This window comes from Neomonachus schauinslandi, chromosome 5 (assembly GCF_002201575.2).
Source record: "Neomonachus schauinslandi chromosome 5, ASM220157v2, whole genome shotgun sequence".
Lineage (NCBI taxonomy): Eukaryota > Metazoa > Chordata > Mammalia > Carnivora > Phocidae > Neomonachus > Neomonachus schauinslandi.
The window spans coordinates 103670784-103687138 of NC_058407.1; the positions used below are offsets into that span (position 1 = coordinate 103670784).

Here is a 16355-nt window from a genome sequence, read left to right on the forward strand (position 1 = left end):
GCAGATGCTTAACTGACTGAGCCACCCAGGTGCCCCTTCTTTAAATTAAAAAAAGAAGAAAAAAAAAAAGATTTATTTGAGAGAGAGGGCGAGCAGGGGGGCAGGGGGGATAGGAGAGGGAAAGAGAATCCCAAGCAGACTCCCTGCTGAGCATGGAGCCCAATGACCCCACAACCCTGAGATCATGACCTGAGCCAAAATCAAGAGTCAGATGCTCAACCGACTGAGCCACCCAGGTGCCCCATGGGGGAGGCTGTTTCTAAAAGAGCACAGGTTTTGCTGCCTGGTGTTTCCATTTACTTGGAGCATGTCATACTTCTTTAATCTTGCCTAATCCAGCTCATGGAGTTGTTTTGAATACCAAATAAAATAATTTATGTGATGGTACTTTCTAAACTGAAAATGCATTTTATAATTTATGTTATATTGGCGATTATTATCTTCTGGGTAGCAAATAGCTTCTGGCAAATGGGACCACACAAAATACTCAGCATTGTGTAATTCATCAAACTCAAAGGAAGCACCCAAAAGCTCCAGTGCCAAAAAGATGTGAGGTGGGAGCAATGGCAGTCCAGGGGGCTGGGAAGAAATATATTGAAAATGGAACAGAAGTTGTCAAAATAATACATAAGATTCTGAAAGGCTCCACAGAAACCCACCAACAAAGAAAAACAAAGATGAGAGGAAAAACAGCTTTCCACATAAAGGACTGAAAAACTTCTTCTCTGTTTTGGAGATTCCTGGCTAACTGAGCCAAATCTTTATTCTCCTAAAGTGGGGCCTAACGTTTGTTTCCAAGTGTCACTCTGATGGTACTTTCAGCTACTACTACAAGATGTTAATAGTCAAAACACAAATACTCCAGTTGGTCCTTGAAACCGTGTTTGTCCAAGTAAGTGACCACAACCGGGTTAGTATTTAGCAGCACACGTAGAAACGTGGCTCCTGCCCTCTAAAAAAATAAATAAAAAGCAAAAGTAAATCAGGTCTTGGCATTCTAGATTGCTCCTACATATAGCCATGCCTTGGAGATACTGCAGGTTCAGTGGCAGACCACCGCAATATAGCCAGTCAAATGAATTTTTTTGGTTTCCCAGTATGTATGTTATGTTTACACTATGCCATAGTCTATTAAATGTGCAATAGCATTATGTCTAAAAAAACAATGAAGCTACCTTGACTAAAAAATACTTTATTGCTAAAAAATGCTAACCATTATTGGAGTTTTCAGCAAGTTATAATCACTGATCGCAGATCACGATAACAAATATAATAATGAAAATGTTTGAAATATTGCCAAGAATTACCAAACTATAACACAGAAATATGAAATGAGCAAATGCTGTTGGAAAAATGGCACCAACAGACTTGTTCAGCGCAGGGTTGCCACAAACCCTCAATTTTGTAAAATAAATAAGTAAATAAGTAAGTAAACAAATAAATGCAGTAACTGTGAAGCACAATAAAACAAGTTTCAACTGATAACCACTGTTCTGCCTAAGATGGTAGATTTGTCTTAACTTAGTCCCAAAGTATACCACCAGGTTCACTGGCTATTTCTTATTGATAAAGCATCCAACCAAGTACATCTTGCTTATGTTTCTGGCAGGATGGGCTGTACGAACTGCTCTGTCCTGTTTCCTTATATAACGTAAAGGAGCTCAAGGCTGAGAAACAGATACGAGGTCCTAGGTCCGTGACTGGGAAGAGGCTGTGCGGCAGGCACGTGCTCACTGGCTTGCCCCCACCACTGCTCTCAGATACAGCAACAGTATCACTCAGTCCTGCAAAGACAAAGGCACCCTGAAATTCAGCCACAAGTCTGTGGTAAGAACTGTACAGGCCTGAATCAGCACATCTAGTGCCTCTTCTCTCCAGCTCATCACATGGGGATAGTAATTCTGATTCAGACTGAACACCAAATAAGACTTAAGAGACTCTCCTTAAAGAACCACCTATCCTGTGATTCTCTGATTTCATATTCTGTTCATCATCTCAGGGAATGTCATACAATTATCCACCTGGAAAAAAGGCTGAGCCAGACCTCTCATCATTGTTTATGAAGAGGTCTAAATATACCCTAATCCAGCCAGTGTTCCCTAGACTTCTGATAGACATATCTGCAGTAAAACCAGAACCATTCTCAGGCTTCCAGGTCAAACTCCCGTCCCCCTACCACCCTCTCCCAAAAGACGACCTATTAACCAACTACTAATCAGTCATATGTGGAATTAGCTAGAACGACAAACCAAATCACCTAAAATTAAACTGAGTATCTGAGATAACTGTTATCTGAGATTTGTTTCAGAACAATCCAATGGCAGGAGTGAGGAGTACGTGGGGTACTACTGAAATAATATTGGCCATGTGCTGATAATTGTTAGAACAAGGTAATGGGCACATGGGGGTTCACTGTATGATTCTCTCTACTTTTGTGTACATCTGAAATTTTCCATAACAAAAGATTTTTTAGAAGTTAAACTAAAAAAACCTTAGAGGAGTACATGTTTCTAGGAGATGAGTTGGGTGCTCATTTTCATTCCCTTGCAGGAAAAACTCATCAGACAATAAAATTCTTTCTCTTAGTGGTCACATTAACTAGTACAACATAAAAAGAGGTTTGAAAGAAATCCATTACTCACGTGCAGTATCACCCCTTTGTCTAGCAAACTCTGCTTTTTGGCTGTCATAACAAAATAGTGTGTGTCGTCTTTGTAGTAGACAATATTCTCCAAGTCAATACCTACAACCGGAAAACAAATCTGTCACACGGGGGCTTGCTGAAAATGAAGGTACGTTAGGGCAGCCAGAAAGTTTACATGGATCCTCAGAGACCAGGGTTGTAACACTCTGGACAGAGAAAGTGAAAATAAAGAGATGTCTGAGCCCAGATTCTTACTTCCTGCATATTCAGTTCATAAGAAGAGGGGGAGCTATGTTTATACCTGCACTGCTCTATAATTCACTTCATACCCTAAGTTATCCTAAAAACCATGATCAATAGTAAGCAGAAATAGAAGGTCTGGAAGAGAAAGAAAGGTTAACTTCTAGTAAGAGGTCAGGGTTAGTTCTCAAGTTAAATGTCTTTGATAGTCATCAAGGTAACTGGGAGAATCACCTCTGCTCTTAACAGGACAGATACCTAGATGCCTAGAAGCAGAACGTGAACTACTGACTTTTTAATTCAATAATCTAAAAAACAGATGTAATAGAAAGCAATCGTGTTCTAGAAAACAGAGAAATGAAATCTGATGCACATTTTTGTGGCAGCAAAGTAAGTTAATTTATTCAAAAGCTATCATACAACAATCTCATTCCTATCTAGCACATTGTTTACTTCATGTCCAAACTGGAACCCCGGAAGACTGTATACTCAGTATCTAAAGTTAGGTTCTAGAGAACCAGAGAACTACCAATCAGTAGCTTATTGAGCACCATCACTTAGAGCACCATCACTTAGAGCCATAGCATAGGGGAAAGGGTTGGAGAAGAGTTGCTAAAAGGCAGAATGAACCCTTAAAAACAAACAAACAAACAAATAAAAACCAAGCCCAGAACAGCCTTATCACTGTAAAGAGGGTAAAGAATACTAGAGGAGGAGACAGTAATAAGGAAAGCACTATAGAAAGAAAAAGAGCAGTGGGGCAAACAACAGCAATAATGCCAATGATCACCCACCCTACCAAACCTCTGAGAGAAAAATCACAAGTAGTTATTTAAATTTCTATCCTTATTGCTTTGGAGGCATCTACACCAACCTGTGGCTTCCCTCAGTTCCTGGAAAAATTTTTGGTTGAATATAAAAGCCACACCACTGATCTCTTCCACTTTGGCTTCTGCTGTTGTATTTCGGTTAATAAAATTTGCTGTAATGGCAATGGCCAGCTTGCCACGAAATTCTTTCCGGCGAAATCCTGGAAGGAAAGAAAATTTTCAGAGGTGACCACAGCTCGCTAGAGAAGAAGGAAGATCACTTCAAACAGGAAGGGCTGTTGATGAAGACATTAGGGAACATGCGGGATGGGAATCAATGGGAAAATTTTAGGGCAATTCTTATCTGAAAATAAGGTGTTTACCTGCCCCAAAATATATGAATTTCAGGAAAGAAGTCAAAGTCTCCCACATATTAACAATCTGAAATCTAACTGACCAGAATACTACTCAGTGCAAGGGAGTTCATTGAAAGAAAAAGAAAGAAAGGAAAGAAAGGGAAGAAAGGGAAGAAAGAAAAGAAAGAAAAGAAAGGGAAGAAAGGGAAGAAAGAAAGAAAGAAAGAAAGAAAGAAAGAAAGAAAGAAAGAAAAGAAAGAAAAAGAAAGAGAGAGAGGAAAGGAAGCCACCAGCTTACTAAACTTAGATATAATCCTGCAGTGTCAACCAATTAATTACCTCCTAGTGCCTTAACAAGAGTGCCCTATAAGAAGTAACCCAAGTACCAGTTGGCTAGTGGAAGGCTGGGCCTGTCATTCAGTTAGAAGAGATAGCATGCATACGCAGATTCTTTTTGCATATGCAGATTCTTAGGAATGTGGATTCTGATGATACAAACTCTCACCCCAGGGTTGGGGGAGGGTTACCCTTCACTCTGCTATGAACCAGGCAAAGCAGCATTGACCAATACCTTCCAAGGTGTTCCTACGGCCATCCCCTCCGATGATCACTTCAAATTCATATTCTGACACAGGATGGGTTTTGGGGTGGACCAGTGCCCGCCAACCTATACCTGTGGACCAAAGTCAAAATGAAGGTCATTACCCAGACTATATTCATACACCTAAGACACCTCTGGATACAAACTGCACAAAACCCTAGGTTTTGAAAACTGAAAACACTAGGAGTAAAAGCATGGGGTACAAAACACAGGAAAAAAAGAAGCCTTGGAGAAGGCTCACAAAAGAATGTTCCCCACGACGTGATTTGCTATAATGAATACAAGTGTTTACAACATCTAATACTATGTCAAAAGCCTCCTCATTAAGTCAAAAGTTCCTTGAAAGGTATAGGCTATACAATTGAAGAAACCTCTTTAACTAGTTCTGAAAACAACCCACAGATTCTTGTACTTTTCTCCCTTGATCTCATCTTTTCTCACACACTCCATGCCCTTTTATCCCTTTCATTTGTCCAATCCAACTCACGTTCATTTTCTTGGTCCTCAGGAGGCTGTACAAGACCTTGGAATTCCACACTGACATGGATCTCAATGCCTAGGATCAGGGCTACTTTCAAAAGTATTAGTTGAAGCTGACGGATACCTGGGGGAACAAAAAGATGATACTAGTGAGGGCACACCTGAAAAGAGAGTACTAGTCGCAATTACTGCTCAGGTTCTCACCTGCCCACCTACACAGTTTATCCAGATTCTCAAAGCCTCCTGTAGCTGGAGACATTTTCCAAGCCATGCTCTACAGCTTCTTTCTTTCTTTTTTAAGGGCAAATACATTCAGTGCAAGAGATGTTCTAGAAAGACATGTAAGGCCACTCCCACCTCTTGGGTTGGGTGTTCAAAACAACCAAAAGCTCTGAGACAACACAGATTGTGGCCACCAGGAGACTCTCTTTTCCATCTTCCTCTGATTCAGACAGAGTCACGGTCATCTAGCAGAATCTACAATCCCGACAGGACATGGGACTTACCAGAGAAGGCAAAACGTGTGCACCCTCAGGTGGGTTTTCCAGTTTGATACAAAGGGGCTGCACTACTTCCTGAGATTCCCACAGCATCTCCCTTTCATCCTATTACCTCCCTGATCTTCACACACTCTTATAAAGTGAGAAGGGGAAACCTTAATCCAACCTTAGTCTCTTACCATTCTCCCTCTCACCACTGATCTACAGGTGCAGAAACTGAGGCTCAAAATGAGTGAAAATCTTGATCATTATCACAGTGAGATTTATTTATTTATTCTATGTCCAATGAATGACCACCGAGTGTCAGACATGGTAGCAGCCCCAGGCCTACTGAGATAAAAATCTAGTCCCTAATATAGGACCCTCTCAGTTCCAAGACAAATCCCACATAAGGCAGACAAATCCAGACAAATCAAATGACCCTTGGTCCTCTCTTAAGACCAATCTCACCTGCAGCCTCTGACTAATCTGGTACGTGCAAATCCTCATCTAAGTCATCTCAGTTCTTTCCCCCAGCTTATCAAAACCACCACCCTTCTGAGTTACACTCCTAAAGCCTCATTAAATCCCATTCTAGCACACATTTAATATTTGCAGACAACTGGATTCCAAGATGCTTTATATATTATAGCCCAACAGATGGGCAGAGTGCTTCCTCTACCAATGGAATGTGGCAGCTGTTGGCCAGGTTTGATAAATTGGCACAACCACTTCGAAGAGCAAACAGTTCAGCAGTTTGATGTATTTGCAGGACATATCCGGAGGAGCTCAGAACAAAAGTTCCTTGATAAGACTCTCCTGGAATCATTAACGATGATCAATAAACAAGACTCGAACTTCATAATGTAGACATTGTCTGTTCTGAATCACTTTTCAGATAGGCCACTTAACAGTCATGGAAAGAAAATCACTGTCTGCGTTGACTTGTGTTTACTCTATAGGATCTCAGAAAAGCATATGCCCAAGCTGAGCTTGGAGATGACAAAAATACAGCCAAGAGTTATCCAGGCTGTCGACCTCATGAGAATCACCTAACCAAATGAATCTCACTACTGACTTGCCATTGGTGACCAAACTAGGAGGCTGCTTCTAAAACTGTGGTTTCCCCAGTACTGTCCCCATAGCATTTTGTTCTTACATTAGTAGAGTATCTATCATATCACATTAGAGAGAGACTCATGCTTTGTGCTTCTTCCATTGGACTAAGAACCACCAGAGGGTCAAGACTCAAATTGGTAGTGTTTTCTAGCCTGGCCCCAATGCCCATTCCACCCACTGCAAGTGCTCAGGAAGAGTTCAAGACCTAAATTTAGAAATCCGTAAGTTAAACTCATGTCATAGGAGTTAACTTGCAATTAAGAATCCTAGGTTATAGACAACCTCATCACAGGTATTTTGACTCCAAGCACATTAGACATTAATGCTTTGAGAACAAATTGGGCTGTTGAGTAATTCCCTCAAATAATCTGCCTCTTTCTACTGAACAAGTGGGTAGAGGGTGGGGTGGGATCCTGCAGGAGGATTGTTTTTACTTACTGATATGGTCAATAGCTCCAGCACAGAACTTGCCATAGAACTTCTTGGCACCCAGACCTCGCAGATCATGTATGGTGAATGGCCAGAGATGCAAGACATTGTTGCGGGAGAAGGCATCTCGTTTCTCAATAACGACCACCTTAGCTCCCAATAAGGATAAGTCAATGGCTGTACGGAGACCACAGGGGCCAGCTCCAATGATGAGACACTGAAAAACATAGCTACTTTCAGGGCAAAGGTAGCACCTCTCAGGAAAGCTCACATTTCGTGCTCGCTTCGGCAGCACATATACTAAAAATAGGAAAGCTCACATTTCTATAACAGTTTCATGATCTCATAACCGTCATTCCCTAAAGCCCCCAAGTAAGGCTATTCTCCTAAGAAATCTTCAGACCATCTGGGTCACAGGAGAGCATCTGCAATGGCTTGAGAGGAAAGCTGGTGATTGTTATGGATAGAGGAGACTCTTAACTGTTAGTGCTGCACAAAAATAAACTGTTATTCCAGCACATGTTCACCTTGTAGATCTGCAATATATTGAAGTGGTCATCATTTCAACAAACGATTTGAAAATCACATGTCATCTTTTATTAACAGGAGAGGACCTTTTGAAAGGTTTCTAAGTCAAGCAGATTTCTGTCCAAGGAGACAGATTATTAAACACATAGTTCAGACAATATTAAGAGTCCTGAAATGAATCTACCACTCAAGGATTCCAAGAAGGCAACTTTTAAGAGTCAAAGTTTTATGTGCCGAAAAGAGTTCTAAAATCACCATCTTTGGACTGAAAGTCCAGGAAATGATCTTAAAGACCCACATTCTAGAGAAGTACTCAAGGTGAGAATGGACACTTAACTAATTTGTATTATTCTTAATAAAACACCACAACTCACTCATAAAAGTCATGCCTCTGAATTTCTTGAATTTTGCTGATGAGTATCTATCCGGAGGCAAATCCACTGGGGGAGGGTCTCTAGGTCTCCACACAGAGCAAATTAAAGCTCATGAAAGGACATTAATAATCTAGTCATGAAGTCATTTGCAGCTTCATTTCCCTGCTAGCTTTTTCAAACTTCTCCCAGAAGGTGTTCTCACATAAGGAGGAAAGCAGGAAATATATTGTTCCTTCTCCACCTCCCTGTACCTACCCCTGCACAGGTGACTGAATATCTCACCTGTTTCATGAAAACTCTATTTCCCTAGATTGTGAAGAGAGCAAAAGAAATATTTTGGTTTACAAGGCCCTTGCTTATCAAAACAAACCTTCGGAATATGGATGAAAAGAGGTCTGAAGTGGCAGATCCCCAAGTTAGCAAATACTATCTAGACCTTATTAGTCATTGAGTATGGAATGATGACTTTATAAAGATGACATGCCAGGCATCATGAAGCCATGTTCAGACAGGATGCTAACAGGGCATGGCTTCTTCTTTGCTAAGCGACCTGCATCCTCTTAACAGTGTGAAATTCAAAACAGAGCCCTCAGGGGGAAAAAAAAAGTTCCTATACCATTTGACTTCAGGGTTGTACTTAAATAGCTGAAATCCTGTTCAATATGTGAATACATGAAATAAGAACAGGGTCTGGAACATGGAACAGTCAACTGAACACTGGTAATGGATCCACAGAGTTTGACTTTCTGTACTAAGTCTCTGCTAGACTCTGCCTAGTTCTCACCCAGTCTACCTCTACTCAATCCCTTTCTTTGGCCTATCTCTGCTCACAATCTTTTCTTTTGTGGTTAAATCCTTAGGTTAGTGACCCCAAGGCCTAGGAGAAGCCAAACCCTTACCTTGGTGTTAGTGCATGCTTTTCCCTTTTTGTAGTCTTTGTGGCTGCCCCGCTTGTCCAACTTTGCCCACAGCGCTTTGGCTTTCCAGTAGTTAAGCTTGGACTTGAGCTTGTGATAAAAGGAGCGGTAGTCCTTAGGCTTCAGTTCTAGGTGGTCACAGAGCTCTTGGAAGGCCTTGAGGGTCCCCTTGCAGGTGGTGGCCTGCACAAACCGGTCAAAGAGGATGTGAGCGCGATTCATTGTCTCATTCTTACTGTCCTCCATGCTTCCCCACTCTCAGCAGCCCCCAACAAAGGGGGCAGTGGGATGGCTGTTGATCCACCTGATTCTGTCACATTAATCTAACAAAAATAAAGAAAGAAAAAGGAATGGTTAGCAAATCTAAATTTCTACCTACAAACATTTTCTAGGAGACATAACTCCTTTTCTTTTTTTTTTTTTAAAGATTTTATTTATTTTTATTTGAGAGAGAGAGAATGAGAGAGAGCATGAGAGGGAGGAGGGTCAGAGGGAGAAGCAGACTCCCTGCCGAGCAGGGAGCCCGATGTGGGACTCGATCCCGGGACTCCAGGATCATGACCTGAGCCGAAGGCAGTCGCTCAACCGAGCCACCCAGGGGCCCGACATAACTCCTTTTCAAATGGAGTTCTGAAGTGTCATAGCCATTCATTCAACAAATGTATATCCTATATCTTCTGTACTCCAGGCACTATCTGTGACACTGGGGATGGAAAGATGAGCAAGACAGTGTTTGCTTTCAAGGATCTTACAGTTCAGTGGGTGAGACAGACTCATAAACAGAATGTTAAATGTACTTTGCTGAGTGTCATTAGAGAGAGAGGGGCACAAGGGACTTGGGAACGTTGACAATGAGTACCTAATCATAATGGGTCCTTGTTGAAGATAAACCTCTGAAACGTGACGCTGAGTCTTTCAGGATAAGTCAGTGTGAGCCAGGCAGGGAAGAAGTGTAGAAGGTAGGAAAAGAAATAAAATAGGAAGGCTTGTGAGTGAGTGACTTTTACAGATGAAAGACTCAAGAATGATGCCCAGGTTTCCAGCTTAGGCCACTGAGTAAATAATGACACCAGGCCAATGAATTAAAAATAGAGGAACTCATTTTTAAGGGGAGGGTAGTGAGTTCCCTTTTGGCTTGTTACGTCTGAGCTGCCTTAACAGAGGTGCTCGCTAGGCAGTCAGGTATGTATTTGAAGCTTAGGGGAGTAGCCGGGGACCCAGGCCCAGATTTGAGAGTCATTAGCATACAGGTGGTAGCTGAACCTTCAAAAGTGGTACAATCACACAAGGAGAGCGCATGGGAAGAGAGAGCCATGGGCCCTGAATGAGATCTGGGACTCATCAACTTGTAAGGAACTGGCAGAGAAAGAAGAGCTCTCTAAAAAGATTGTGAGGCACAGTGGAGAGAGGTCTGAAGAGAACCAAAGGGCAGTGTCACAGCAGTCTAAGAATAAGAAGCACAAAGTTCAGAAGTGGCAAAGTCAGTAGGGTTTTAAAGGACTGAAACAGTCCTGCCCCTGCATGTGGTACATGTCAGGGTGGGAAGATTTTATAGCCATTTCATTTTGCCCACAAACATATTTGACAGTAATGATAATGTCTACACCTTCCACTTATTAAAAACATCTATACATCCACCACCCTATGCTTCCTGGATAGAAGCTTTAAGATGGGAGAAGGCACCTTACATGCTCCTTTAATGCACTCACTCCCTTGGGTCTGTTTCATCATTTTTGTACCACGTTTCATGTATCATCACTACCTAGAACTATTATTGGGAGGTAGGAGACAAAGGGCCAAGAGTGAAAACTAAGACATAGTAAGAACAGAGAAGCAGGTCAGAGCAAGGGGATGAGCACTAACATGGCTCTGAGCCCCCTGTGCCAGATCCTGGTTGCATGACCCTGGACAAGTCACTTTGCCTCACCAGGCCTTCATTTTCCCTTGTGTAAGATGAGGCGGTTACACTGGATGGTCTCTAAACTCCTCTTCCAATTCCGAAGTTCTCCGAGTTTAGTGCTGAGAAAATCCTCATGGTCACACTACTGTGTGTGACAAACAGGACTGCACTGAAACTTTGCTTTAAAGAGGACTCACTCTTGGAGATGGGGGAGACAGAGGAAGGGGGGTGTTGATTCACTGTGGTCAGGAGGGGTACAGAAGAAAGAAGTGACTCACTAGTGAAGCAATCCAAGAGTACTGGGAGCCACCAAACTGTATGTGCTGATGAAATCAATTGTCAAGAAGAAGGCACCACTGGGTAAGAATCTGCAACAGAATCCCTCTTTGTGAAGTAGAAGTAACATCCTGCGTCTCTCTACACCTCACCATGATATTATAAGGGCTAAACCAAATCAACAGGAGACCTGTCTTAAGCTTTGCGGGAGAAAATAATAGCTATACACAAAGAACTGACATTTTCCCTTTATGTCAGCAGACCTGGCACTCTTCATATACTGTGGAGGCTGAGTCGAAGATGGTAACTCTTCACCTGGAACACACTGACTCAGCTTCTCATCTCAGATATATACTTACTCAACAATCTCTCCTGGCTCTGGATATAAAAACTACACTGCTAAAAAACACAGCTTGTCTAGTAGACACGTGGCCAAGAGTCCATCAAGAAATGGAATTAACTGGAACTAACCTCCAGTTTCCCCTCAATAAAGTTTATTCTAGGAAACAATACGCAGCAAGAGAAATATTTTAAAGTTCCTAAAAAGAGCCCACTCTTTTTCTTATACGCCAAGGCTTATCTTAGAAATGGTACATAATGAAAAGATGTCTTATGGGGGCAGAAAAAACAGATGTGTTTATCCAAAGACAGAAGGGTGACAGGTAACAACCAATAACTAGAAAAAAGGTCCCAGAGTGATTGACTCTTGCCTTCCTTGTGTAGGTTTCTGTGGCTTTATGTGCTTTTTTGGCAAACAGACAGCATTTTGCAATCCTGACCCTGCATGCCCGACCTGTGTTCATTGTCGACTTTGACTCCACCAGAGTCATAATGTTTGGAAAGCTTTGAAAACACCTGGTCTGATCTCTCTGCCTCTTGCCAAAGAAGAAAATGATCTCTCTTTGTTCCTGAACTGCAGTCACCTTCCACTCCTTGCCAGGATTTGGAGCACTCAGTACCAGGATGTTCTTGCTGAAACCAACACATTAAAAATCCTGAAACTTTAGGGCACCTGGGTGGCTCAGTTGGTTAAGCATCTGACTCTTGGTTTCGGCTTGGGTCGTGATCCCAGGGTCCTGAGATCAAGCCCTGAGCCAGACTCCGCGCCGAGTGTGGAGTCTGCTTGAGATTGTCTCCCTCTCCTGCTGTCCCTCCCCCAGCTTGCATGCATGTGCGTGCTCTCTCTCCCTCTCACTCAAATAAATAAAATCTTAAAAAAAAGATCCTGCAACATTATTTCTAAAAAGCCTTTTTCCTGTCATAAGGCCTATCTTATGCTTACACCTCCCTAAAGTGTCTTGGGCACTTATTTTCAAAGAAAAATTCTGCTTTGTACGCTAACACCCCCTTGGCTGGCTGTAGCCCACTCTGCTTGAAATATTCACTTCCACAGAGCTACTAACCACCACAGAGAATTTCCAAATCAACCCCCACCACAGATGAACACCTTCATTAATAACTGGCCCCCAATCCTTCCGCTGACTTTCAGGTTTCAGCCACAGCTCCCAGACAGTTGCAGAGAGTCTGCTTCCAAGCAGTAGTCAAGTATTAAATGCCCACTCTAAGGGATTTCAACCTGTAGGTCACTAATGACAACAGATAAATAGAGGTAAGTTGGCTCCTGTAACAATGTGACAAGCACCCAAGGTAAGAGTACACAAGATTAATTCCCCTGGGCTGCCTCACTTTTCCTACTTTGCAAGCCAAATGACCACAGCAGGAAGACACTCTCAAGTGCTACAGCATTACTCTGTAACTCTGCTGGACTGGGACTGTGTCATTTAGCAAGGGGAATCTGGCATTCTGATTCAATCTGAGAGCAGCTGGGGAGAACTGCAGAAGGGCCATTCCTGTTATTGCCCTCATTTCTCTCATTCCTGAAGGTGAACTCAGATCCTGCTCCTCCTGGCCTCTCCTGGACCGTCCCTGTGTGCCAAACATGCTAGTATCCTGGGAAAATTCCGTATTCATAATTACAGGAACCTAGAGACCAGGAAACCTGGCCGGAAGGTGCCAGAAATCCTGGGGACTGAAAAGCCAAGGTGTGGAAGGAAGGGAAAAGGGAAGTGAGGAGCCCGAGGAGGGAAGAGGAAGAGGAGATGATGCCAGGTTTCCAGGGCACTGGTGCAATTTCTGCCAGTGGACAATATCCTGCATGTTTTGTCCCGTGGCAGCTGACTGCTGACTCAGAAGCCTTGCACATTCCTTGGCTGTGGAGGAAAATGCTGGAGAGGCAGCCTGTGAAGTACACGCAGGACAGAATTTATGTTTCTATTTACAAGAGTAAAAGGCTGTCACTGACTTATGGCTGGTTATGAGAACACTCAATCTCTACCTCTTAGAATAGGTGGATGATTATTTGTAGGAGGTGAGAACTATCTTTAAAAATAGAAAAGGGAGGGGCACCCTGGGTGGCTCAGTCGGTTAAGCATCTCCCTTTGGCTCAGGTCATGATCCCAGGCTCCTGGATCGGGTCCCGCTTCAGACTCCTTGCTTCTCCCACTCCTTCTGCCCGTCTGCTCCCCCCTCATTCTCTCTCTCTCTCAAATAAATAAATAAAATCTTTAAAAAAATGAAAAGGGAGGAGCGCCTGGGTGGCTCAGTCGGTTAAGCCGCTGCCTTCAGCTCAGGTCATGATCCCGGGGTCCTGGGATCGAGCCCCGCATCGGGCTCCCTGTTCAGCGGGAAGCCTGCTTCTCCCTCTCCCTCCCTCTCTGCCTACTTGTTCTCTCTCTCTCTGTCAAATAAATGAATAAAATCTTTAAAAAAATAAAAAAAAAATGAAAAGGGAAAGAGAAATAAAGCAAGAAACTAGGAATTATACTTCAAGAGTATGAAACCAGGGGCACCTAGGTGGCTCAGGTGGTTAAGTGTCTGATTCTTGGTTTTGGCTCAGGTCATGATCTCAGGGTCGTGGGATTGAACCCTGTGTCAGGCTCCATGCCCAGTGTGGAGACTGTTCAAGATTCTCCCTCTCCTTCTCTAAAAAAAATAGAGTATGAAACCAGAGTCAAGTTTAGTTAATTTTCTCCTAGCCACTGCAGATATGTAAATCTCTGAATCTTATTAAGGAATCTATGAAATGCTTCTTTCCCTAGCCCATTCAGTCAGAGGTGTGACTTGTTTAAATAGATGCTAGGAGTAAGTAGATCTATAGGAAGGCAGATTTTGGAATGTGATTAGGAGGAAACTTAGATGAAAACTGCACTTGAGATTACAGAGATTCCTTTGTGTTTTGTCTCAGAAACAAAGACCAAAGTTGACAAATGCCTTGAGTTCTTCATCAGTCTTTCTGCAACAAAGGCCTCTCAGGCTACTATCATCTGTGGATGGGAACACTGAGGCCCTCACCTCAGGAGGCAATGAGCTGACTGAACCAGACAGTCTGGGAAGGAGACTTCTTGTCGCCTCCTACTGCTTCCCATCTCTGGCACCAACGGCTTATCTCTCACAACCTTATCTAAGGTTCTCTGGGTACCTAGAAAGCAAACCCAATATAATAAGGAAAGCAGTCTTTCTCCTGTATTCTTGTTTCTGCACTATTCCATCCTCAGCTCACTTCTGACTTCCCATCCTATTTAGCATTAAACTGACACTCAGCAAGATGCTGAGGACACAGGAAACCAGCCCCCACCCCACCTCCGTGCCCCTCCTCAAACCCTAGATCTGCTCTTTAGTCATATTGTATTACTCATCTGCAACTGTCAGTTTGCAACGCCATTATTCATATGGCTCTCTCTTCCACTAAGAGCTTCCCTAGGGCAGGGACCAGGTCTTTGTAGCTATAGCCTGACCTGTAGTGGAAATACTATGTTTCTTTGGAGCTGATAAGGGGAACAGAATCTCCTCAAGGGATTCTGTATGGGAGCCCAGAAGCTCCACACTGGAAGGACCAGTCCTGGGGAAAAGCACTGACTTTGGCCTGCGTGGCTAGGGAAGGTAGAGGAGAATTGGATACATGTTACAGAGATTTCTACTGTGCTACCAAAAAGTTGTATCTAAAAATGCAAAGGTAAGCCTGGACAGGGAGTGATGTCCTAAGAAGAGCAACTAGCAAGAATGTAGCACTTTTCAAGATATAGAAGCAACCCAAGTATCCATTCATAGATGACTGGATCAAGATGTGGGGTATCTATACAATTAAGTATTACTCAGCCATAAAAAAGAATGAAATCTTGCCATTTGCAATAACATGGATGGTTCTAGAGGGTATAATGCTAAGTGAAATAAGTCAGAGAAAGACAAATACCATATGATTTCACTCATGTGTGGAATTTAAGAAACAAAACAAATGAACAAACAAAAAAAGACGAAAAAGCAGACTCAAATACAGAGAACAAACTAGTGGCTACTAGAGGGGAGAGGCGGGGAGGATGGGTTAAACAGATAAAGGACATTAAGAGTACACTTATCTTTTTTTTTTTTTTAAGATTTTATTTATTTGACAGAGAGAGACACAGCGAGAGAGGGAACACAAGCAGGGGGAGTGGGAGAGGGAGAAGCAGGCTTGCCGCTGAGCAGAGCCCGATGTGGGGCTCGATCCCAGGACCCTGGGACCATGACCTAAGCTGAAGGCAGATGCTTAATGACTAAGCCACCCAGGTGCCCCAAGAGTACACTTATCTTGATGAGCACTGAGAAATGTATAGAATTGCTGAATCATATTGTATACCTGAAACTAATGTAATATTTTATGTTAATTACACTTGAATAAAAAAGTTTCCCCTTGTTCAATATACTGTATTCTAGATAATCCCTTAATGTTTAGATTTATTCATTTTCTCTAATCAGCTGTTCAGTTTTTAACTTCAATATTTTTAGATCTCATTCCCAAAAGTTCTTTCTCATATTTTCCTGCCCACTTTTTATAGTCTCTTGCTCTAAAAACCAGTATTTATTCAGTTTTTTGCTTATAAAGTATGTTATTCTAAGTTATATTATACTCTATTATAATTCCTAGGTTTGTACATGTGCAATTTTTTTTCGACTATCACTCATGTTTTTATTATGTTTAGCAATTTTCTTTTTTCCAAAGGGGAGGTGGAGAGATGGTGAAGTAGGAGATGGGGAAGTAGGAGATAGGGACTAAAGAGTACATTTATCATGATGTAAAAATAAATAAAATAAATAGGAGGGGCGCCTGGGTGGCTCAATCAGTTAAGCATCTGCCTTTGGCTCAGGTCATGATCCCAGGGTCCTGGGA

General features: G+C 42.5%; 1 protein-coding gene across 3 annotated transcripts in view; it reads right to left on the reverse strand.

Moving 5' to 3' along the window:
- The window catches only part of MICAL3 (microtubule associated monooxygenase, calponin and LIM domain containing 3), a 216241-nt gene that overhangs the window by 108393 nt on the left and 91493 nt on the right, over positions 1-16355 (reverse strand). For 2 of the 3 annotated variants that reach the window (XM_044915484.1, XM_021690745.1), the window contains exons 1-6: positions 8959-9295; positions 7167-7374; positions 5138-5254; positions 4621-4722; positions 3759-3914; positions 2643-2743 (exon numbers count right to left, since the gene is read on the reverse strand). In XM_044915484.1, coding sequence (XP_044771419.1) covers positions 2643-2743; positions 3759-3914; positions 4621-4722; positions 5138-5254; positions 7167-7374; positions 8959-9222 — 948 coding nt within the window. In that variant the 5' untranslated portion in view covers positions 9223-9295. Of the gene's footprint in view, positions 1-2642; positions 2744-3758; positions 3915-4620; positions 4723-5137; positions 5255-7166; positions 7375-8958; positions 9300-16355 lie in introns of those variants that run through there. The other variant, XM_044915483.1, reaches the window with a different exon arrangement.